The sequence below is a fragment of the Nerophis ophidion genome, linkage group LG16, assembly GCF_033978795.1.
Source record: "Nerophis ophidion isolate RoL-2023_Sa linkage group LG16, RoL_Noph_v1.0, whole genome shotgun sequence".
In the NCBI taxonomy this organism is placed as follows: domain Eukaryota; kingdom Metazoa; phylum Chordata; class Actinopteri; order Syngnathiformes; family Syngnathidae; genus Nerophis; species Nerophis ophidion.
The window spans coordinates 38,913,556-38,938,964 of NC_084626.1; the positions used below are offsets into that span (position 1 = coordinate 38,913,556).

General features: G+C 40.0%; 1 protein-coding gene across 12 annotated transcripts in view; it reads left to right on the top strand.

The window, feature by feature from the left end:
* Positions 1–25,409, top strand: part of LOC133535388 (calcium-dependent secretion activator 1) — a 195,931-nt gene that overhangs the window by 104,264 nt on the left and 66,258 nt on the right. For all 12 annotated transcript variants that reach the window (XM_061875200.1, XM_061875191.1, XM_061875195.1 and 9 more), the window contains exons 6-11: positions 4,758–4,879; positions 17,192–17,303; positions 19,176–19,315; positions 19,513–19,579; positions 19,656–19,764; positions 22,040–22,252. In XM_061875200.1, coding sequence (XP_061731184.1) covers positions 4,758–4,879; positions 17,192–17,303; positions 19,176–19,315; positions 19,513–19,579; positions 19,656–19,764; positions 22,040–22,252 — 763 coding nt within the window. The remainder of the gene's footprint in view (positions 1–4,757; positions 4,880–17,191; positions 17,304–19,175; positions 19,316–19,512; positions 19,580–19,655; positions 19,765–22,039; positions 22,253–25,409) is intronic.

Sequence of the window (25,409 nt, forward strand, 5' to 3'; positions counted from 1 at the left end):
AGGTGTGTCTTGACCTCCGCGGCGGAGGCTCCGCCGAACCCCTGAGGCCAACTCACCAAACCCCTAGGATTCGACCGAACCCAGGTTAAGAACCACTGCATTAAATGGTATAAAAACAGGTATTCTGGTGTAGTCTGAATGACTCTGAGTGACTCCTTGTCTGCTCCAAACTAAGTTTAGAAACCGACAGCAGACTTCCTCGAACGGCTGAACAGACAGCGTGTGAATAAGAGGCTGACACTCAACATAAATCCCCTTTCACCTGTGCTTGAGCCCTGGCTATGACTCATTCGTTTTCAGCTTGTCTGAGACCAAATTACCAAGAGCACAGCCATCACAGCTGTGTCCTCATGACGCAGAAATATTTCTGCTCTTGAATGGGAGATCATGATGCTTTTTTCTTTTTATTCTGCAGCTGATTGTGTGTGTTGACACTGCAATTAATGATCGCTGGAACAATTTTGAGGGTTCCATATGTGCCTGTGTTGATTGTGGGTGGTAGTGATGGTGAAAGTGTCATAGAGGCCAATTATTCCGCATGTTTACTGCAAATTGCTTCTGCAGCCTCTTCACTTTCCTCCAACATTATATACTGTACCAAAAATATCTCAAACATGTTTAGTGAGAAACATGTGCAATGTACTGTGATCCCTGTGAATCTCACACTCTTATACTACTTTGTGGGATTTGCACAGTGCATCAAGTGAAAACAACATATGTAAATCATTTTCTTTAGATTTCTTCAGCAAATTGGCTTTGTCGATTTGATTTTTTCCTCCCGTTTTTTTCTCCAGCTGCGTTGCCTCACCTGAAATCTTACGGTGACTCCCTGGTAGGGATGAGTACTGAAAACTTTTATAGCTACCGACCAAATTCTGTCGGTACTACTTGGTACCAATTCACATAAAGTCAAACCGTCCCCAATTTCTATACTTTTATGGCACGTGACGTCACATTCTGTTGCAAACTCAAAACACTTGGCAGGCAAACAAGAATATTCCTTGCAGACTGCCTGTTAGTAATTTTGTAATTTTCCATGCCAACAAAGCAAGCATGCCTATTAGAAATCACTGAAAAGTAAGGCTCCATTTTTTAAACTCTGCTAACTCAATGTTAATATTCCATGGACGTACATACTACTGATTAGCATTAGCGATATTACATGGCGATTTCGACACCTACAAATGTGTTCATGAAAACTACAACTACGCACGTCACAATCAAACAGCTGGTGTGGAATAAGTACAACACCTACTGTATAAACACTTTGTAGGATCTAACAAAAGACAAGACTGGCTCATGCCAAATAGTACTTTCTGACTACACTAGGACAAACTGAAATGAATGCATCCTTACAAATGATACCCAGAAGTGTAGGGAAACAAAATACTAAAACTGGACATCACAATCATCATCAGCTCACTGGTAATGTTACATAGAAAATGCTTTCATTAATAAACAAGTGAATATTTGTTACCCCATGAACACACACTGAACATTGATTTCTTGGTATGTAACATGTAATAGAAAGGATCACAAAAGTTAGTTTATTAGCTTTCTCTTTCAATTCTTTTCAGGCCATAAAGCTCTGTAAGTATACAGGCTAAGTGTTATTATGGGTGTCTCCTTATTTAAAACATCATTATACAGTACTTCCATGCAAAAATATATAATTATACGTAGCTGTTTATAGCATCTATATGTGGTCTGGTTAAGATAATGCTACATGCTAACTTGACATTAAATTTGTCCATTCAGTTACTGTATGTATTACAGTAATAGTTATATAGCACAGTGCAGACAAAAAATATGTTTAAATGTTACAGAAAACCATAACAAAGAATGTTTGCTTAAGCCCAACTATATGCGCCAGTGTCCTATTTGATACTTGATAATAGCAATTATGGTCAAGAGGATGCTACATGCTAAGCCGGTTGCATAGTAGCGGTTTACCATACAACTGTAGTCCCACCATAACACAACAAACCTGGCAGCAATGGTGTTAACGATTGGGATTGTTTTTTATCATTCATAATGCTTTGGTTGATGAATAAACAAACAACTACATGGAGAAGAAGCCTCCATCAACGACTGTTGTCTCTTGTAAAATTTTTTTGAAGATATGTGACGTTAATGTTTTCCCATTCGCAAGGTTTGTGTCAATATTTTAGCCTAACGTTTGCTACAGACATTAAGCGAGCAAACATGAGCGCAGATTTTGGATGAAGCCACCAAATGTATGTGTGTATGTATATATATATATATATATATATATATATATATATATATATATATATATATATATATACATATATATATATACACACATATATATATATATATATATATATATATATGTGTGTGTGTGTGTGTGTGGGAAAAATCACAAGACTAATTAATCTCTAAAGAGCTGTTTCATGAGGGGTTCCCTCAATCACCAGGAGATTTTTAATTTTTTATATATATACACACACACACTGGTCTCATTCTTTTATTTCTGATTTTTAACATGAAATTATGAGTTTAAAGTTTTTTGACACAATATTTATCTGTAAAAAGTATCATGCAATCTGTTGTATGTCTGTTCGGTTCCCTTTTTGAAGGAACACATTAAACATGTGTAGTTTGTTCAGCATTCGTGGAAGAATTTCCTAAAATGCCATAAAAGTGTTGAAGCTAAACACACAGTACAAACACGCACAATATGACTGATTGAATGCTAAAAATGTTATGACAGACCATACTTACCAACCCTCCCGGATTTTCCGGGAGAATTCGAAATTCAGCGCCCCTCCCGAAAACCTCCCGGAAGAAATTTTCTCCCAAAAATCTCCCGAAATTCAGCCAGAGCTGGAGGCCACGCCCCCTCCAGCTCCATGCGGACATGAGTGGGGCCAGCCTGTTTTCACGTCCGCTTTCCTGTTGTATAAACAGCTTGCCTGCCCAATCACGTTACAACATCTACGGATTTTAACAAAAAACTGCACACACAAGGAGACGAAGCAGAAGAACGAGGAAGTTACAGCCATGGCGACGCCGTCTGTAATAGAGTGATTCTATGTTGTCTGTTGCTATCTCCTGCTGAATGTTGGCTATAGCGTTATGGGGTTGCTTTTTCATTGGCCAACGATTTACGTGTTGTGCACCTGATGGCAAGTGACTCTCTCCAGTACGCAATTGGCAGAACAAAGGTTACTCAAATAGTGAAAGGTAAGTGTTTTTTTTTTTTAGTAACCAGCAAATACAGTACAGTTGGTTTTTGTTACTGTGTATTTGATAGGTGCCGTCGGAAATTCAACTATTTCTTTTATTTATATATATAATAAAATAAATATATATAGCTAGAAGTCACTGAAAGTCAAGTATTTCATACATATATATATATATATATATATATATATATATATATATATTTTTATATATATGAAATACTCGAGTTGGTGAATTGTACTCCTCCCCTCTTAACCACGTCCCCCGTCCCAACCACGCCCCCAACCACGCCTCCGCCCCATTCCCGACCACACCCCCCACCTCCCGAAATCGGAGGTCTCAAGGTTGGCAAGTATGTGACAGACCACCTCAAAGAAGTAGATCAAATTTTACAGACATTTCGCTAAATAAAAGAATGTACATGAAATAAATAATGTAGGATTTCTAATAAAAAACAGGAATGATAAAACATTAAAATATTAAGAACATCTGAATGTCTCTCCTCTTTAATTCCCAGAAGACTGTCTCAAAATCGATCTTTTACAATGAATCAAAATGCAACAAATATGCTACCAACACGCAAAACATGAACGCAAAAGAAAGAAAACACCCTCTGATCCATATAAAAATAAACCATTTCATATCACTTTTCGGCAAAACAGAACTTTGTTGTAAAAATCTGCTTCCGTCTTCCTCCCTAACACTCAAGTCTCAGGCTGGCTGCTTTAAACAAACCCTGCCCACTCTGTTTCTTGCCTTGTCTGTTTGGAGCTGGTAACATAAATTACTGTAACAATCTGTATATCACTCAATAGCGCAGATTCCACCCACTGGAATACTCTCTATAGCTCGAGACAGTAATTTGAAAAATCACTGCATCTCGTATTGGCGGCTCCGGATTCAATGGTAAAGGTTTCGAAAACATTTTTTAAGACGTCCGTGAAAAGCTTAATGGGTCGTATGCAGCCCACTTACTGTAATTTGCCCACGTCTGGTCTTAAGTACAAATCAACATTAAAACAGGCCAAATTCGTATTAAAAAAAGGCCAACATTTTTTCAAACGTATCGTACCACTAAAGTCTCACTCTTGTAATTTTCTGAAACTTGGCAGCCCTGAATTTTTTATATTTCAAATAGCCTAATGACAAGCAGTTAAAGTATAAATAAATAGTTCTGGACTTAGTAGTCATCTTGACTGGTAGTTGTATCTACTGTTATGTATATTTCTCACAATCAATTTAAAAGTTTATTGCTAAATAAAAGCCATTTAATAGGTGTGTAGTTAGTTGACTAATCTTTAAGATATTTGATTAATTGTTGATTATCAAAATTGTCATTAGGTAAAGTTAATAATGGTACATTGTTTTATATTTTTTAATTGTTCAAAAAAGGTACTCCATTGATATCGACACTATTGGCCGTATATTTACTTAGTATAGGATCAATACCAAGATTGTAGTATCGCCCAGCCTCAAACAAGTGTAACTACAGCCATCAGTGTCCGATATGTGATTGTTGACATTGTTGTTATTGTTGTATTTTGCAGGTGGTGATCATGGAGGTGCAGGGGCTCAAGTCTTTGGCTCCTAACCGGATTGTTTACTGCACCATGGAAGTGGAAGGAGGGGAGAAGCTCCAGACTGACCAAGCAGAAGCCTCCAAGCCAACGTAAGAAACACAACACTCACTAAGCACAAGCTATAAGGTGGGAAACATCCAACAAGATTATTCCTCTCATTACAAATATCTAGGAATATGTATATTTGTTGTGGTTTACAACGGTATGATAAAACATATACTACTGAGAGCCAGCCCCCACTGCTGCGGACATTTGTGTTTTGCCAAACAAGGCTACCTTTTCCGAAAATGTTTAACTTGCATTCGACTGTAAAGTGAAACTGATTTTGTCAAAAAGAAAAATATTGATCTAAACGCTGTAGTATCGATCATATACTGATACTACGCTTGACATCGACACTATCAATATATGGGTGGATCAGCCCTTTCATTTGCATAAACGCCTGGCCGCTACACAGCAACAGACATTGTTATTTTATCTTCCCTCTAAGTCTTACGACTCTACTTGTTTATATTCTGTTAATATCTGCACACTTTTGGCTACTTTATCGACACTTTTTAAACTTTATTAAGCACTTTTTTCTTCTGTTGCTTCAAAATAGCTTAGTGGCTACCTTACCAATAAGCAAGTCTATTCTTGCCTGCCCTTACTCGATGTGGAACATGTTTTTGCCTCGTTTTCCAGTGATAATTTTACACTGGTACCTCAACTTACGAGTATTTTGAGATACAAACTACTTTTGGTCATGCTTTACGTAGCGAGCATAAGTTGGAGTTCTGAGCTTCCCCATCACTAGTTAGCGTAGCAATTGTCAGAATCACTCTACCCTTAAATATACGGTCTTGACTTGCTAGTAGTAGCACTCTACTCGCTAGTAGTAGCACTCTACTTGCTAGTAGTAGCACTCTACCCTTAAATATACAGTCTTGACTTGCTAGTAGTAGCTTCCAGCTAGAGATGGACATGACTTTGTTTTTCCAAGCATGGGAATGAAGAACGTGTGTGTGAAGGACAGTGGTGAGAAGAAGAAGTGGAATATATTCATTGAATTAAAAAAAAAAATCAGCAACAACTGGACAGAGCGTGTGGCTGACTTGGCGAGGCAGTTCGAGTGTAGCGCTGCCAGTCGAGATACTCCACACCAAGGCATGTGATTTGAAATTAATGAAAAAGACTGGGTGCTGCAGGTCAGGTCCAGGGTGTTGCCCTGGGGGGGAAGGGGGCTTCTACTTTAGTGGATTCTGCCTTGGATTTTATAGCCAATTTATATCTCTTCAACTCTCTCTCCACTTCTTACTGCTCCAAATGCAAACATCATAAAGAGTACAAACAATGTTTATTCTATTAGCTAACTCCCTTTATCTGAATTGCCATTTGTGATTTATAGCATAAAATAACAAATATATTGCAGTCATGTGGTTTATGTTTCAAAAGGATTCAACTATCTAATGTCAAAATGTAAACAGTAGAAATAATGAACAAAATGTCAGCTACTGTCTTGTTCTAAAACATCAATAAAAATTTAATTTAGCATTTAGACAGGTTATACTGTAGAAAAAGTCATCACGTCTGCCACAATCATTTGTGTTCTGAAATGTGTATTCCACGTCTTCAATGGGGAGAGCAGTTTTGATTTGGGCTTACATGGTAAACTAAACTTAAACTAAAATGCATGTTTTGGGCATTTTTTTATCCAGACGCATACATTTGTTCAAATATGTCCAAATAGACGCATTGTGGCTTTCCTGAATGTTGTCTACATTGTTGAAAGAAAAATCTAAGGAAGAGAATTCCTCTGCCATCTTTCACTATTTAAAAAAAATATATTAATCGCCCGCTTGAATATTCCCTCTTCTCTTCTCCGATTCTCTCATCGTCATTTGGGATGTCTGTTGTGATTTTCCTTTCTGGTTCGATGACCCGCCCTATCTTGCCTCGACTGGCCTGTCCGTAATGTTTTTCCCTAATCTTAACCAATCGTGACTCATCATAGTAAACCAACCAACCAATCATGGATGTTCTTATACGTAAACCAAACAATCATCATTGATATTTCCCATATATTCGGTCCTCTTCTTGTGGGGTTGCTTCGTACGTAGCTTCGATTTTCAAGTTAATAATTTTTAATGGAAAATCTTAGTTTTTGCCACTGGATGATCAAAAACCGTACTCATTACGGAAAAAAAAAGTAATTGTTTGCAGGTATGGCAGAGAGACAGATCAAGATTTTAACACACATTGGAGGTCGGAAAAAACAAAGAAAAAGGAAAAATATTTTTACAACATTTTTACAGAGATAAAAAGACGGATTTCCGACTATAGACTGAAACATCACATGCCTGCGCACTATACTCAAACTTTAGGAGTTAGCTTTTGTGCCAGCAAGTATGTTTAAATAATATATCTAAAAGGCAGACATTTATCCATGAAAATATGGAGAAGTTGTTGATAGTATGTTTGATGGAAAACATCTTCTTCAAGGTGCTTTCCTTGAAGGAGACATTGTAGACCCCAAATTATAAACGACCTGTGCTCAGAGTGGCAATTATTGTGTGAGCTCCCCGTGCTATGACACAGCACTCTGAGCACAGTGTGTGTGCGCTGCTATCTGCTAACTACAGGGGCAAATATCAAGACCAATCGACATAAAACCAACAATGCTGCCGTGTGTAAGCGTGCTCTCCGGGACGTCATGTGTCACAGACACTACCTTTTAAAGGTTCACACATCCACACACACACACACACGCACACACATACTGGTTATCAGTCGGAATGGGGACCAAGTTTTTGATCATCACTTTTGGGGACCACACTTTCTATAGGTTGTGGAGGCATAAAAAATGTGTGGTAAAATGGCTACTGCCCAGTTTGCTCATACACGTCTTTAAATCTCTGGATTGATGAAGTTATGTGCTGATCATTCTCACTGGGGACCCTGGGGAAAAAGAGTTAATATGGTTCATGGGGACCAGATGTAAATAATTTTGCATAATTCACACAAATTTGAACGTGACTACTCAGGACCATTAAAAAAAAAATAAGTTAAAATTAGATGTTCCATCCATCCATTTTCTACCGCTTATTCCCTTTTGGGGTCGCGGGGGCGCTGGCGCCTATCTCAGCTACAATCGGGCGGAAGGCGGGGTACACCCTGGACAAGTCGCTACCTCATCGCAGAAAATTCGATGTTAAACATGTTAACTTTTCAGGAAACATGTTTCATGGGCCAAGGCTTAAAAATCACTTAGGCATCTTCAGAATGGATCTGACTAATAATTAAAAATGGTTTCCCTTTAGAGCAGTGGTCCCCAACCTTTTTGTAGATGCGGACCGGTCAACGCTTAATAATTTGTCCCACTGCCCCGCGGGGGGAATTCTTCTTCTTATTTAGTTTTTCTTTGTCATGAAAAAGCGATGTTTTTGTCATGAAAAAGGGAGTGTTTTGGGGGTTGGTGCACTAATTGTAAGTGTATATTGTGTTTCTTATGTTGATTCAACAAAAAAATAAAAATAAATTAAATTTTGGAAAAAAAAATATTAGTAAAAAATTATTCTGCGGCCCGGTGGTTGGGGACCACTGCTTTAGACAACCTGTTTTTCTGTCCCCATACCGTCAGAGGTCCCCTAAAGGTGACTATGTAAATAGAGCGATGTCCCTATTAAGTAAGCATTGCCCGAACACACACACACATTAACACACTGAGATTTCATGAAACCTAACTCAACTGCACATGCCAGTTACATTCTTTTTTATTTTTATTTTTTTTAAATAAAGCATAAATGACTCTCCCTCATAATTAATTAAATTATTTAAAGAGTGCTAATGTTGGTAATTAAAAAATGTTTTGGGTAAAGTAAAAAGCAACTAATATTAATTACTTTTTAAAAGTTATTAGCTGAACACTACTCAGTTTGCTGCTACCAGCCTTTGTTAGCTTGGGAGAAGAAATAAATAAAATTTCATCCAGAGGGGATTGGCTTTCATGAAGGTATGGGCGATATGGCCTTGTTTTAATATCTTGATATTTTTAGGCCATATAGCGATAAGCGATATATATCTCGATATTTTGCCTTAGCCTTGAATTAATACTTGATACATATAATCACAGCAGTATGATGATTCTATGTGTCTACATTAAAACATTCTTGTTAATAACCGCATTAATAGAAGCTAATTTTAAACTTTCATGCAGAGAAGGAAATCACATCTAAGTCAATTGACCAAACCTGTATTTATTAAAGTTATTAGCAGGTGACTTTTCAAATGATGCTACATATTAGCAGTAATGCTACTTTTGGTAGCAACGCTTGTGCCCCACACTTGACGAATTAAAGTTGTCTATTTGACATCTTCCCGCTTAAAGCCGAACCACCTCCAGACGATGGACCCCCTGCGGTTTTTCTTCCTGAATTTTTCCTTCATTCGCACCTTTTTTCTCTCGTATTACCATTTGCACGGCTTCGCTAGCATCACAGCTAACGTTACCCAGTCTGTTACCTCTCTGCTCCGTGAGGGCGCGTACGTATGTGACGTATGATGTGACAGTATGCGACGTATGTAAGTTTGTGCGCTTGCTGTCTGTGAGAAGGAGACACAAGAAGGAGTGGGAAGATCCTGTTGTGCAATGCCCGCAGCTAAAAGCAACTGCGTGAGAACGTATACTCGAATATCATTTTCTATATCGCACAGAGACAAACCCGCGATGTATTGCGTATATCGATATATAGCCCAGCCTTATTTTCATGATCTGCATTTAAATACATTCATCGATATTGGCTGATCACATACTTTTTCACAGAAACCTGCCAATACTGATCGGTGGCCTATTGATCAGAACATCTCTAATATATACCCTGACATATTTAGCTGAGCCCACAAGTTCCATTAATAGTTGGGCGCCAGTCAGCTTTATGTATAGAAGTAATGTGCTGTCAACTAACATCTTCACATTCCGCCGTCTGCCGGATTTGCACAGCAAGGATACCTTTTCTAGAAATGTGTAACTCTGATTTGACCGTGTAAAACTGGTTTTGTGAAAAAATAAATCTAAATCTAATCACTTTAATACAGATCATACTGATACTAACATTGGTATCGACACTACTGATACAGTAAATGGACTGGATGTATAGATACGATAAGGATAGTTTTCCAATAATGTTGTCTGTCTATTCATTGTGTCCCATGTCCATATTTCCAGAGTAGAAGTAGTAGTAGTAGTAGTAGTAGTAGTAGTAGTAGTAGTAGTAGTAGTAGTAGTGGTAATAGTAGTACTAGTAGACGCAGTTATACTCGCTCTCCCTCACTTAATGTGTACCTTGTACAAACTTGGTAAACCTCTATTCCATACCAAAATAACTGCTTCCAAAAACATGTACCGTTACAATCCTTTTTGCAACATGATACTGCTGCTCAAATGGGTTACATTTTTTCAAGGCTGTCTAAAAATAAACCTTAGGGGGAGAAAAACACCTGCCAAAGTTCAATTTCAGTGCAAATGATGCACCAGAGAATTTACTCTGCAAAGATACAGTTCGCCTCACTAGCGCCCCAAAAATCAGGCTCCAATCTGCATCCAAGGTGTTAAGTTAATTTTGCAGCTAAAAACTGATGCTAAGCATCATGTCAGTGTTGATTCATTACTGCACTGCTGGGGTCACATTGTAATCCCTTTTAACTGAAAAAGCTGACTTGAGCAAATCTGTGGCATCTTCCTGTTGTACAGCCCCTAAGTCACGGCGTGTGACAAGGTGGATGTTGATTATGGTCTTCAAAAAGTCTTGCCAAGTGGCTGTCTGGTGTATAAATAGCAGAATACATTTGAAGCGAGCATGAAGATGATGGAGCATTAGTGTCAGTGCTTGTCTATAAACAACAAACTGTCTGATTTTTATTATGCAGCAGATTTTTTTTTTTTTTTTTTTTTTTTTTTTTATTTTTTTTTGCTGCTTGCGCTGTGGAAGGCGGCTGCATCTCCAGTAGCTCTGTAGTGGTACATCTTTTAAACCTATCTTTTATCTTATATTTTATCTTTAATTATAATTATTATTTATTATATCTTACAAACATATATTTTATCTTTTATCTTTTAGCTTTTATCTTTGATCTTTTTTATGTTTTCCTTGAAGACAGTGAATCCCTGTATATATATCCAATGGATACTTTTGGCAGTTTTAAAAGACCAGGAAGCAGCTTTCTTTCTTATTCCAGAGAGGAGCTGCTCAGTCTGAAAATGATGGGGCGAACTGGTGTTCGACACTCCATTCCAGCGGAGCTAAGGAAGAATCCTCGGGGCTGCAAAGCGGGAGCTAAGCTAAAGGCTAAGCGTGAGGAAAATCAACGACGCTACAAACCATCCATTCCTTCCGTCATCATGGGGAATGTGAATTCGCTGCCGAACAAGATCGATGAGCTTCATGGACTAAAAAACCAGCGTGCATATCGAGAGAGCAGCCTGCTCATCTTCACGGAAACATGGCTAAACCACCTGGTACCGGATGCTAACGTGGACCTGCAGGGATTCACCGCAGTGAGAGCTGACAGAGACACGAACGCATGTGGGAAAAGAAAAGGTGGGGGACTCATCATATATGTTAACAACCGCTGGTGTAACCCAGGACACATCTCTGTGAAGAAAGTCTTGTGTTGCCCGGACCTGGAGCTACTAGCTGTTAGCCTCCGGCCATACTATCTGCCGAGGGAGTTCAGTCACGTGATCTCCCTCTGTGTTTACATTCCCCCGAGGGCAGATGCTGCCAATGCATGTGAGATGATCCACGCCATCACATCAAGGCTACAGACAAAACATCCTGAGGCTTTTTTCATCATTTCTGGGGACTTCAATCATGCTACTTTGGACTCAACGTTAGCTGCTTTTTACCAGGCTGTGGATTGTCCCAAGAGAAACAACAGGACAATTGACCTACTGTATTCTAATGTCAGGGATGCATACAAGGTCACACCCCTCCCCCCACTAGGGAAGTCTGACCACAATCTTGTTCATTTGCGCCCAAAATACACCCCCATGGTCCAAAGACAGCCTGTTAACACTTGCTATGTGAGGAAGTGGTCCCCTGAATTGGAAGATGCCCTCAGAGACTGCTACGACACCACAGACTGGGACGTGCTGCTTCCACAGGGTGAGGACATTGATAGGCTGACTCACTGTCTCACAGATTACCTCAACTTCTGCGTGGACGTGATCTGCCCTGCTAAGACTGTTCGGTGCTACCCTAATAACAAACCCTGGGTAACACAAGAAGTTAAAGCTGTCCTCAACAAAAATAAAGCTGCCTTCAGGAGTGGAGAGAGGGAGGCAATGAGAGCAGCACAGCGGGAGGTGAAACGACGCGTGAGGGAGGCTAAGGACAGCTACAGGAAGAAGCTGGAGCAGAAGCTGCAGCAGAACATGAGGGAGGTCTGGGATGGTGTGAAAACCATCACAGGCCACAAGACAAGGACCAGAGCAGTTGTGGGGACAATAGAGCGGGCCAATGAGATGAATAACTTCTTCAACCGGTTTAACCAGCCCGTGTCCTCTCCATCCCCCACTCCCCATCACAGCCACCCCCTCTTCTGCTCCCCTCAACGAACCTCCCCCCCAGCCATGGCAGCACCCCCCTCCACCACCTCTACGTAGACATTAGTCATCTCTGCGGACCAGGTCAGAGGTCAACTGAGGAAGCTACAGCCAAGGAAAGCAGCAGGCCCAGACAAGCTGTGCCCCCGACTCCTGAAGACCTGTGCTGCAGAACTGAGTGAACCACTTCAAATGATCTTCAACCTCAGCCTGCAGCTGGGAAGAGTGCCCACTCTCTGGAAGACGTCATGCATCGTTCCAGTTCCCAGAGTCGAGACCCCAGATGGACCGCTCGTTGGGACCCAGGATAGACCGCTCGCCTGTATCGATTGGGGACATCTCTACGCTGCTGATCCGCCTCCGCCTGAGATGGTCTCCTGTGGACGGGACTCTCGCTGCTGTCTTGGATCCGCTTTGAACTGAACTCTCGCGGCTGTGTTGGAGCCACTATGGATTGAACTTTCACAGCATCATGTTAGACCCGCGCGACATCCATTGCTTTCGGTCCCCTAGAGGGGGGGGGGGGTTGCCCATATCTGAGGTCCTCTCCAAGGTTTCTCATAGTCAGCATTGTCACTGGCGTCCCACTGGATGTGAATTCTCCCTGCCCACTGGGTGTGAGTTTTCCTTGCCCTTTTGTGGGTTCTTCCGAGGATGTTGTAGTCGTAATGATTTGTGCAGTCCTTTGAGACATTTGTGATTTGGGGCTATATAAATAAACATTGATTGATTGATTGAAAAGAACTGCCCCAGTGAGCTGAACGACTACAGACCAGTGGCGCTCACCTCTCATCTAATGAAGACATTGGAGCGGCTCTTTCACAGCCTCCTCAGACCACAGGCGCAACATGCCCAGGACAGCCTGCAGTTTGCGTACCAGGCAGGCGTTGGTGTGGAGGATGCTATCCTTTACCTGCTGCATCGAGCCCACTCACACCTGGATAAGGGAAATGGCACTGTGAGGATCCTGTTCCTGGACTTCTCGAGTGCCTTTAATACCATCCAGCCCCGCCTCCTTCAGGACAAGCTCTACAAAATGCGAGTGGACCCCTGCCTGGTTGCCAGGATTTCGAACTACCTCACCGACAGGCCACAGTAGGTCAGACTGAAGGACATCACGTCTGACACTGTGATCAGCAGCACCGGAGCACCACAGGGAACGGTGTTGGCCCCTCTTCTCTTCACCCTGTACACCGCTGACTTCTGCTACAACTCAGAGCTGTGTCACATCCAGAAGTACGCGGATGACACAGCCATCGTCGGGTGCATCAGGGACGGCAGAGAGGAGGAGTTTCGGAATCTGGTGAGGGACTTGGTTGTCTGGTGCCACACGAACTTCTTGCAGCTCTATCCATCAAAGACCAAGGAGCTGGTCATTGACTTTGGGAGGTCGAGTCCACGGTCACAAGCTATTGTGATCGAGGGAGTTGAGGTACAGACCGTGGACTCATTCAAGTACCTCAGGGTTTGGGTGGACAATAAGCTGGACTGGACTGTTAACACGGACCATCAGTACAAGAAAGGACAGAGCAGGCTGTACTTCCTCAGGAGACTGCACTCGTTCAACATCTGCAAAAAACTCCTGTGGATGTACTACCAGTCTGTGGTTGCCAGTGTTCTGTTCTACATGGTAGTGTGCTGGGGGGGGCAGTACATCTAAGAAGGACAGCTCCAGACTTGAGAAACTGATCAGGGGGGCCGGTTCTACAATCGGAATTAAACTGGACACACTGGTGACGGTGGCAGAGAAGAGGACTGTTGACAAACTAGTGAGCATCCTGGATGATGCCAGTCACCCTCTGCATACCGTTATCAGTAGCCAGAGGAGCCTGTTCAGTGCTAGACTGCTTCATCCCAAGTGCAGGACTAATAGACTCAAAAACTCCTTTGTCCCACACGCTATTAGACTGTACAACTCCTCTCTGGGGCGGGGGGCGGGGGGTACTAGGATGACAGGGGATGCAAAACAATAACAGTGCAATACGTTTTCATAACATGGTCACTACTGCCTACTTTGTCTTGTTATATTCTTATTTTACTGTTATATTTTTATTCCCATTGTTGCTTTTTAGTTTTTATTCTTATTGTAATATTTCTCTATTTTGTTTCCATTTAAACCCACATTATTTACTTTTTACTTTTATTTAAATTGATCTCAACTGCTGCTGGAATTTTAATTTTCCTGAAGGAACTCTCCTGAAGGAATCAATAAAGTACTATCTATCTATCTAGATTATGGTGGCAGAGAACAAAACTAAGGATGCTTCATATTTTTATTTTAAGCCAATACATACACAGATAACGTCCTGTTTCACTAGACCAATACCAAACTATTTTATTTTTACATTTAGAATTAAGTGTGGTTAATTGATCAAAGTGTGTTTGCTGGCTTCGGGACAGCTTCTTTAGCAGCATTTTTTAAAATTAATTTGTTATTGGATCTTTGAGTATATTTGGATCTGTGACACAGTTTGTACTGGACTAGCGACTGCACAATACATCAAGGCCGCGGAACAGAGACACACTCCGGGCTTACACACACACACATCCACAAAAATATACGCCACGCATACACACCCCACGACCCCAACTCAACGCCCTCGACGCAAATCCAATAGGGGTGATGAGTGGATGGTCAGCGCTTGAGAGCTGCGGCCTACCATAATGACCCCGAACTACCTTCCCTCTGTTGCTAGATATCTCGAGATGTACGTTGTAATATGTATATGTGCTTTGCTATGGAGGTTTTTTTCCCACTCAAAACTGGGGCCCCTTAGGAGCCCAGTCTACATTGTATCTTTTTACTCATCCTTCCCCAGCGTTGACCTTTTTCCCATCTTTTACGAGGCACCTTATGGCGACCCATCAGCGTTCTTGTATTGTAACCCTGTACACTGTTTGTTTCTCTAATCTTGAACAGGTTTGTGCTGAAAACAAAGTTTCGTTGTACTTGTGCAATGACAATAAAGACCTACCTACCTACCTACCTTGAAAAACACGCATTATTAAAACAGTATCGCCCATTGAAGTTAGTTAACATCTATTTATTCGGTGCTTGGACGACCAAAACATCACACTTTAGTCTGCCTTTTAAAATTAAATTAAACTTTTAGATGAAATCGTGAGGTAAAACAATACCATTGCATGTAGTACAAACAATTCCAGTTATGAAGTAATGTAATAATAATATACAGCATTTACCTTAGAGAGTGGACTTTTATGGTATTGCCTTTTAGTTGCTTCTCCATCAAAAACATCATCGCAGGTTCTCCATACTTTAATTGCAAAATATTTAGATATGATTTTAATGTTTTTGGTACAGACTAGCAATGCTATGCTCTAACTGCTTCACCAAGTTAACTAGCTATGCACTCTCATGTTTTTGATGATTTCATTATTTCTTTCTTTTTTAAAGTAAGTAATATTTGGATATGTGGACATGATATAGGCAACCTTGCGCCTGCTTTACTGTCTTTAAAAGTAACAATAATTCAGTCCACGGTAAGTTATTTCTAAATATTAGCTTCAATCTTCAATCTACTGTTGTGCAAACGTCCCAATGGGTAGTCTGCAGATGCCGCTTCAAGTTGTTGGTATTTTTATCCGAGAAAATGGAGCCACAAGGTTTATAAGTTGTTTTGTTGTCTCCTGGGGAAAAAGGTGAAGTGCCTCCATATGTCTTCTCTTCCCTTTCTTCCCAGTGTAGAAGACATATTGTATTGACGTTTTGTATTATGTCTTGTTTTCCGAGTGAAAAGTCAAAACAGTGTCTATTTTAAAGACTCTAGTTGTGATTGGGATACCCTTTGTGCTTTTCCACCTGCCCCTCTCCCACATGCAACTTTGATTGGTTATTTCATCCCAGCCGCCTACAGATGAATATAAACATGATTGGATTTAGTTTCTGTCAAACTTTACATCTTGTTTTTATTCGTTGACTATATTGTCAATTAATTTTCTACATTGTTTTAGTTAACATAGTTTTGTTTTCATTCGTTATTGTCCTAATTTCATCTAGCGAAAATAGGTTGTTGACGATAACAAAGACGAAAATTTTTAGTCGACAAAATGAGCACTGCTCAAGCCACCCCCGCGACCCCGAGAGGGACAGGCGGTAGAAAATGGATCAATGGATTGATCTGTGTTGGCCTTGTACTTATTTATTTCTATATTTACATACCTTTCATTTATTTTGCAGTATTTTCTGTATTCTTATTCGTTTAGTTTTTCTTACTTTTGTGTGTGTTGTGTAATATTTATTAACTTGATTATCTCTTCATTTTTTATTCTTTATTTCTTCCATTTCCCTGATCACTGCATCAGCTAAGGGTGTCCAAAGTGTGGCCCAGGTGCTATTTTGGGACTTTTCTTGGCTCCGAGCTTGTTGTAAAAAATTAAACAAATTAATTATAAATGCGACATATAAACTAATGTGCTTTATCATCTCTGATAGCTTAGTGTATATTGACACAGATTGGATTGTTTTTAGCATCATTATGTACAAACTGTATAGCCATCAATTTATTGAGCAAATGGTCAAGTTTAAAGACAGAAAGTGAACACACTATCAGTAATTACTGAGGTATGCAATAAACAATTTATTTTTCTTCCTGCTTCTGATTGGTAATGTTGAACTGTGCGAATGTAAAAATGTGATGTGGTATGTTTAACATCTGAAATGAATGGAACTTGATTTAAAAGGGAAACCTTCTGCCAGTCTAGTAAAACATGTTCCAAGGAGATGAAGTCACTGTGTTGTGGGATCACTCTGTCATGGAAACTGACTTCTGGAGTCACTCACCTGTGTTGTGTCTTTCAGCTGGGGGACCCAGGGGGACTTCACCACCACACACCCTCTGCCTGCTGTCAAGGTAAAACTCTTCACAGAGAGCACAGGAGTGCTGGCGCTGGAGGACAAAGAGCTGGGCAGGGTAAGACTTGTCTTCCTCTTCCCCAAACACGTCAATTTGAATAATCCGACAACCAGTTCCACGAACTGATACCAGAAAAGAACAGGCCCAAACTGTAATTCCAATAATGTGTCGTTTGTTACTCTAATAATCACACTCGACCTAAAAAAATTCACCACATTGGGCGCTCAGACAGGAGCTGAGTGACAGATGATGCTCATGATGAATAAATCACTCGTGCATTTTCTATACCACTTGTCCACAGGTGACTTTTTGTGCAAGAGGCAGGGTACGCCCTGGACTGGTCACCTGTCAATCTGTGCCATTTTATTAATAATAAATGTACATTTCTGTGTTTATTTTCAACTGTAAATCTGATAAAAATGTATTTTGAACTACTAACGCATATTGTGCACCATTAAAAACTGTACGTTTATTTTATTAAACCTGTCCCGTCAGGAACATGGGCAGATAATATTGTTGATCTCGACGATCGTATCTGCTGTACACATTTACTTTACAAAAGAGAAGTTTGGGATACTTCTCTTATTGCGTTATTTGTGTTTGACTTCAATAATGTTTGAATATGTTTAATGATTGGCCCATCAGGACCGGATCAGGAGAGGATTAAAAAAAGGAATAAGAGGGGGTACAATCAGCAGATACATTATATACGTAAAAAATATATTAGCTGGTGTATATGCAAGAGGGCGGTGTCGCAAGCCCCACCACAGGCATCGGCACGGATATATATTAATGTGTGTATGTGTTGCATATATAATTATATATACAGGATACACACACATATATATTTATATATATATATATATATATTTATACAGTACAGGCCAAAAGTTTGGACACACCTTCTCATTCACAACACAATTGATGGTCCCAACACCATTGATCAAGCAAGAAATGCCACTAATCAACCCTGATAAGGCACACCTGTGAAGTGAAAACCATTTCAGGTGACTACCTCTTGAAGCTCATTGAGAGAATGCCAAGTGTGCAAAGCAGTAATCAGAGCAAAGGGTGGCTATTTTGAAGAAACTAGAATGTAAAACATGTTTTTAGTTATTTCTCCTTTTTTTGTTAAGTACATAACTCCACATGTGTTCATTCATAGTTTTACTGCCTTCAGTGACAATCTACAATGTAAATAGTCATGAAATTAAATTAAACACATTGAATGAGAAGGTGGGTCCAAACCTTTGGCCTGTAATGTAGACTGTTTGCATATATATATATATATACAGGTATATATATATATATATATATATATATATATATATATATATATATATATATACATATATATATATATATATATATATATATATATATATAGTATGTTCAAATGCAATCATAAAGCAACTTCCTTGCTGAATTTAGTTAATTGCGTTGAAGTTCACATGCGCCCCTTAAGTATTTTCAACCCTTGGAGGCACATACAAAACAGCATACTTGTGTTAACACTCACAAATAGTCAAAAGCTTGAAAATTGTCTTTAAGTGTGTGGTAATGTTTGTCTAAGCGCTGCAGTGCACACATAACAAGCAAGATGTAAAAGTAGGTTAACGTCGCCATGGCAATGATAGGGATGCGCTTCCTTGTACATGATTTTCAGTCTTTGTCTTTGTAGGTACAATGAGTACATATTAATACTCTGCTGCTGATGTAGCGGCCATAAGTAGACGTAACTAGGCCTCGTGATATTCTACTGCAGCGGCACTGGCAGGAAGTCAGACTTCCTCAAGGCTCTTTAATGCACCAAGGACAGATTAGACCAAGGAAAGCCTGGCTTGTTCCCCTCAGGCCCGTTTTTATTACACTTGCTCTGTCAGACACCACCAAATAAAGACACTTCCTGGTCCTTTGCTTTTAATGCAGGTTGTCCTACACCCGACTCCTAACAGCCCCAAGCAGTCAGAGCTGCATAAGATGACTGTGACCAAGGCTTGCCCTGACCAAGACCTCAGAATTAAACTGGCCATTCGCATGGACAAACCCCAAAATATGAAACACTGCGGGTGAGTAAATGGAGTAATGGCAGTTGGTTCTCCACACCTTTCTCATGGAACTGTCAGTTCTTTGGCCTGGTTTCCAGGCACGTTCCACGGAAACAATACTGGAAAGTACACAACACCCTCTAGTGGACGCCAGGAAGAATTTAAAAAAGCTTGTAATGAGGCCCTTCTTTGAGTTTTGTGTGTGACTGTTTTGGCAGGTATCTGTGGGCCTTTGGCAAGAATGTCTGGAAGCGCTGGAAGAAGCGTTTCTTTGTACTCGTGCAGGTGAGTTTTTCTGCTTGTTTTTCATTCATCCTTACCCCGAACAAGTCAAAGTTACGTTGAACAATTTGTTTCGCAGGTGAGTCAGTATACATTCGCCATGTGCAGCTACAGAGAGAAGAAATCAGAACCACAAGAGCTTCTCCAGCTGGACGGCTACACTGTGGATTACAGCGACCCGCAACCTGGTGCGTCCAATCTCCGGATTATTCCTTTTTAAAATACAGTCTAATAATGTATGTCATGATCCTTGAACCAGACTAGAACCACACACTTAATGCTAACGTAATCCGTTTGAAAATGTCCTGAACAAAAACTGAATCCTAATGAAACTGAAACGCTTCCCATAAGAAATCTCATAGCGTAGACCTCCGACAGGTGCAACCACCCCGGATATAACAAAAACGTCCTACATTAATAAATTACATAAATGACCTTTGAACATCACTTTTATCTTTTTTAAGACCTTTGGACCTTGCTACCAGTTTAACACAGTAATTTTTGTTTTTTTAAAAGCATATTCTACGTATTTTGTGCTAACATTTTTTAAGCATAAAACGGCTAAATCAGACCTGGGCAATATTTTTTGACTTGGGGGCCGGGCCACATTAAGATAAAATCTGTCTGTATGTGTGTATATATATAAAAAAAGATGTGTACCATATTTTCCAGGCTATAGCGCACACTGGGGTGTAGGCCGCACCCACTAAATTTCAGAAGAAAAACATATTTTTTTACATATATAAGCTGCAGATATGTGTTGTAAAATTAGTTATTTACACAGTAAGATTCGGTAAATGTTTATTTACATACTTAACTTGTTTTCCAAACGGTGTTTGTAAAATGGATGATCAAACAAAACAGATGTCATCATTATGTACCCACGAACTCCAACACTGCAGTGCCAACAGTGAGCGAACTCGTCCAAAAGATAGCGACCATAGCACAAGCAATGAAAACACCCTCTCAGTGTTTTTGCAGTTTTTGAATTTTTTTCATTACATTATTTTGATTTTGGCCGCCAGCGAAGAAAAATCCCTAAATCAGCTGCGGCGTTTTATAAGCCGCATGCTCCAAAGTGTAGCAAAAAAGTTGTGGGTAATATTTCGGAAATTATATATACTGTATGTATATATATATATATATATATATATATATATATCCATTTTTATCCATTTTCTACCCCTTATTCCCTTTGGGGTCGCGGGGGGCGCTGGTTTCCCTATCTCAGCTACAATCGGGCGGAAGGCGGGGTACACCCTGGACAAGTCGCCACCTCATCGCAGATATATATATATATATATATATATATATATATACACATTATCTTTTACAGTCAAGTAAAACACAACAAACACGGCAAAATATGAAGGCACGGTAAAAAAAACACTGTGTGTCTGTTCCTGACACCCGTGTTTAGGGCTGGCCGCTTTGTAAACAAAGCCACTCACACTGCTTTGTGCCTGTCTGAGCTGCTGTGACGTAATTACCGTTTAACCTGTTCATCACTCAAAAGTGCAGATTCCAACCATTGAAATACTTTCCATGCTTCGAGACTCACAGTAATTTAAAAACAGCACCGAACATCTGAATGGTGGCTAAAGTTTTGGTGTTAAAGGTCTAAAAATTATATTTAGAAATGTCCGGCGGTTCGGATTTAAAATCTTAAAATCAGGCCCGCAGGCCGTATTTTGCCAAGGTCTGGCTTAAATTAAATAAAAGTAAGAATACTATACTAGTATCAACCACTGGATGAGACCAAACCAATCAAAGCGCAGTATCATCGGTACATATTGGCAGCATTACTTTATTGGAAAAAAAAAAACGAGTGTAAAAGTGACTATGCGGGTGTTATTTCATGTCTAGAGGGCTTTCATGAAGCTATGAAAATAGTCGACATATAAGTAACTCCTATTTTGCAAAAATTCTAATTTACTACAGACAGGCCTGGAACCATTTAACGGTGTTAATTGAGGGCTTACTGTAGTGTTTTTCACATTCTTTATTAAAGTGATGGTAGGTACTCACAACTTTCTTTGCTCCCATGGTGGATTATTTTGCAGTCCCTAAAAAAAGCACAGAGACGTGGCATCTTGGTTTGGACTTTCCATTCCTCAAAATGGTACGCGTACAAATAGACTAGTTGGTTTCGTGCAATAACATTTGGCCGCACGATAACCGAGACGGTAGAGGAAAAACCAGGGCTAATTTCTGACAAAAAGCTAATTATACGAAAACTGAAGCATACAATAGTGAGGTACCACTGTACTTGTTTCAGTTGTGCTTAACAAGTTCCATAAAATAATGTCACATGACTATAATTCATCATGTCCATAATGAAGTTGGAAGAAACAAAGATTATATAGTCTTATCCTAGAGAAAAGATGGAGAGCTCCAGCAGGTACTGGTCTGCAAAGCGCTGCTGTTGTGACCCACGTGTCTGAAAATGTTCTGGGCTTTTAGGCTTAGATGGCGGTAGGGCTTTCTTCAACGCGGTGAAGGAGGGCGACACCGTGATCTTCGCCAGCGACGACGAGCAGGACCGCATCTTGTGGGTCCAGGCCATGTATCGGGCCACCGGCCAATCTCACAAGCCCGTCCCACCCACTCAGGTCCAGAAACTCAACTCCAAAGGGGGTGCCTCGGCCCAAATGGACGCTCCCATCTCTCAGTTCTGTAAGTACGCCGAAGCCTGGCACGCTGACGTTAGACCCTAGCTAGTTTCCATCTACGACACCCTGACGGCTCATGAATGTCTCACGCCATGTGCTCCACACTTGCTGGTAGAACTAACTCACAAGCACGCACTCACACACACATCTTGACCTCCCCAGTATCAAAGTACCACTCATTCACTTCACTGACTCCCAAAGGTGCAAAATCCCATCAGTTTTCAGGGAAAGATCGGAACATTAAAGCCTGCAGGGGTGAATTCAAGCTGATGTCGGTGTGTGCGGCTTGTATTCCAAACCATAGGCCAGTTTTATTAGCGTGTGTTTAGCCAGTACACTGCTACATGCCAACACGTCCACTAGCAAAGTCAAAGTAAGACTGTTTGCTGTCGCGTGGCATCTTTTGTCCCCCTAATCCTATTTAGAAACTAAAAGCAAATGTAACATCTTAATTTGGATTGTTTACTTTCTGACCTACTGATTCAGTGGTAAATATAGCGTCAGGCTTCAGAATCCACGCTGAATTTTCCGTGAGCATTGCTTCCAAAAAATCCCCAAAAAGAAAAAAAACAACAGCGTTAAACTTCTCCCAGGCTAGAAAATGTGTTGATTCTTTACATGAATTGGCTCTCTTATTTCCAAACTCTATCACATCAATTCTATGTTGTTTCTCCATTGGTTTCTTTGTCCACTATGTGATCGTTCTTGTGGTTAGTTGAGTCCTCTGACGCCAGCTGTCGCCATTCAAAGCCTCGCCACAGCGGCACCGACCTCGCCACCCCTGTCAACCCCTTCCCTGAAACATTGTGGCACACCAACGCAAACATATTTCACCCCCTGGTGGTCTTGAATGGCACTGGGATCATACCATAACATTGTCCTCCTGACTCCGCTGCAGTGCCAAACAGGTTGTGCTTACATCGTATTACAGTCATCGATTGAGTATTGGAATCCTCTCTTGTTTTGACACTAAAACTTGATATAACTTTGAAATATTGTTTTTGACATTTTCTAAAAATGTCGTTGATGTCATGTTATCGATGGATGATGTCATGTTATCGATGGAAAAATGCATCTTTAAACCATATGATTTTGCTAAACGGCTAGGGGACCCATGAGTAAAAAGCGGTTGCCTTGTTGCTTTTCTATTAAGAAAAATAAACTCGTTTTTAGTATAAGTTTGCTGGTTTCAAGAAATGTAATGCCGAGCGCATATTATTATGTCAAGATAATGGCACTAGCATTTACTTAATTTAATAATATTTTTCAACATATTGAGCAAAAAGGTGTCTTTTTTTTCTACCAAGGAAAGTACACTTGTTATTAGTGAGAATATACTTTTTTTAAGGTATTTTTGGGTTCATTGAGGTTAGCTAATTTTAATTGTTTTGGAAAGTCTTGGTAAGCCGAATTTTCTTGTTCTATTGGCAGATAATTTTGCTTAATTAAAATAAAATACCCCTAATTTTTGTTTTGTTTTTTCTTGTTTTTGAACACTGACTTTTTGCAGTGTGAAATGTGTTGCAACATAACATTAAAATGAAATCATACTGATTTAACTAATGTGGCTTTCACCTGAATTAAATTGATGTGAAACGCTGTTGGTTTAATACTGAAGTTGTGTCAGTCTGGTGATTCCCCGCCGTAAATGCAGAAAACGCTCTCTGCGTAGGGCTTTGCGATTAGTGGGGGCATTTTGCTTGAAGAAGCACATTAAAATGTTAATTATTGAATGATAAGGCGCTTCATATTTTACCTCAAATGTATTCCTGGCCACGTCATGCTCTGTCATTGATTAAAATATTTAGAGCAAAATTTCCCTTGTGACCTCTGGTTGCTCCATGGCGGATCTCATTAGTACTTGCCTTGCCAAGCAGAAGGTCTTTGGTTTGCATCCTGGTAGTCGTTGAAAATTAGTTATGTGTTATAATGATGTTGAAATTGTTTAATACTCTAAACTTCAGGATATTAATAAAAAAGTGGACTGTTACAAAATTAAACTGACAGGTGAGTGATAGATAGTTATAGTTTAATTAAAGCTTTTAAACCTGCTCAGTGGCCTTGTGGTTAGAGTGTCCACCCTGAGATTGGTAGGTCGTGAGTTAAGACTATAAAAATGGGACATATTACCTCCCTGCTTGGCATTCAGCATCAAGGGTTGGAATTGGGTGTTAAATCACCAAAATGATTGCCGAGCGCGGCCACCCCTGCTAGTCACTGATCTCCTCACCTCCCAGGGGATGGAACAAGGGGATTGATCAAATGCAGAGGGTAATTTCACCACACCTAGTGTGTGTGTGACTATCAGTGGTGCTTAAAATTTTAACTTTACCATTCTTGAAATTGATTTTGTAGCTCCAAGTAATATCATTTAAATGGTGCTTGGATACCCCAGTATTTGACCTCGGTATTTGTCAAATCCTAGCTACGGCCCTGTCTGTAATCGGCGACGCCAGAGCAGAGAACCGCTAATGTATGGCAGGGTCGGGGAACTTTATTTAGCAGGTAAATCTACTGTTAAAATGTTGGTTACTGTACTTTTATTGAAAATGTCTTGAATGTTAAAAATGTGAGCAAAAAAGGGTTCCTTTTGTTAATTCAACCTAAAGTGGTTGCACTTTATTCAAATCAGATGTGATTGCATTGACCATTAATTGTTGTTTACTCGCTTGTTTCTATCCATTGTTTAATTTATACATAATTCCTTTACAAGAAAAAACTGAAGTAGAGGAAATTTCACCTAAACTGTCTAAAGTTCAGTGTTTATTTTACAGTCACACTGCTTGATTTGTTTTTTTTTCTTATTGTTAAAAAGCTACTGAATAGAGTTCTACTCGATAAGGACAAGTGATAGAAAATTGATGGATGGATGAATCGTTTCGGGTCGTATTGTTCTAGAAAATTAAATCGTACCTGAATTGTATCGAAAACCACAAATATTGAATCAAATCGTTGTTAAAAAGAATCGTTACACCCCTACTTGCTACAGTGATACATCACCTACACAAGTTCAACTTTAAACGAACAAGTAAAAATATTCCAAATACTGTACACTTTCGGTTTAGACACAGAAGGATCAGAAGTTGGTATACATGATGCACATCATGTTTATTGTCGCCCTGTAACGGCCTGGCATGGGTGTCACAATTTTATAGGTCCTT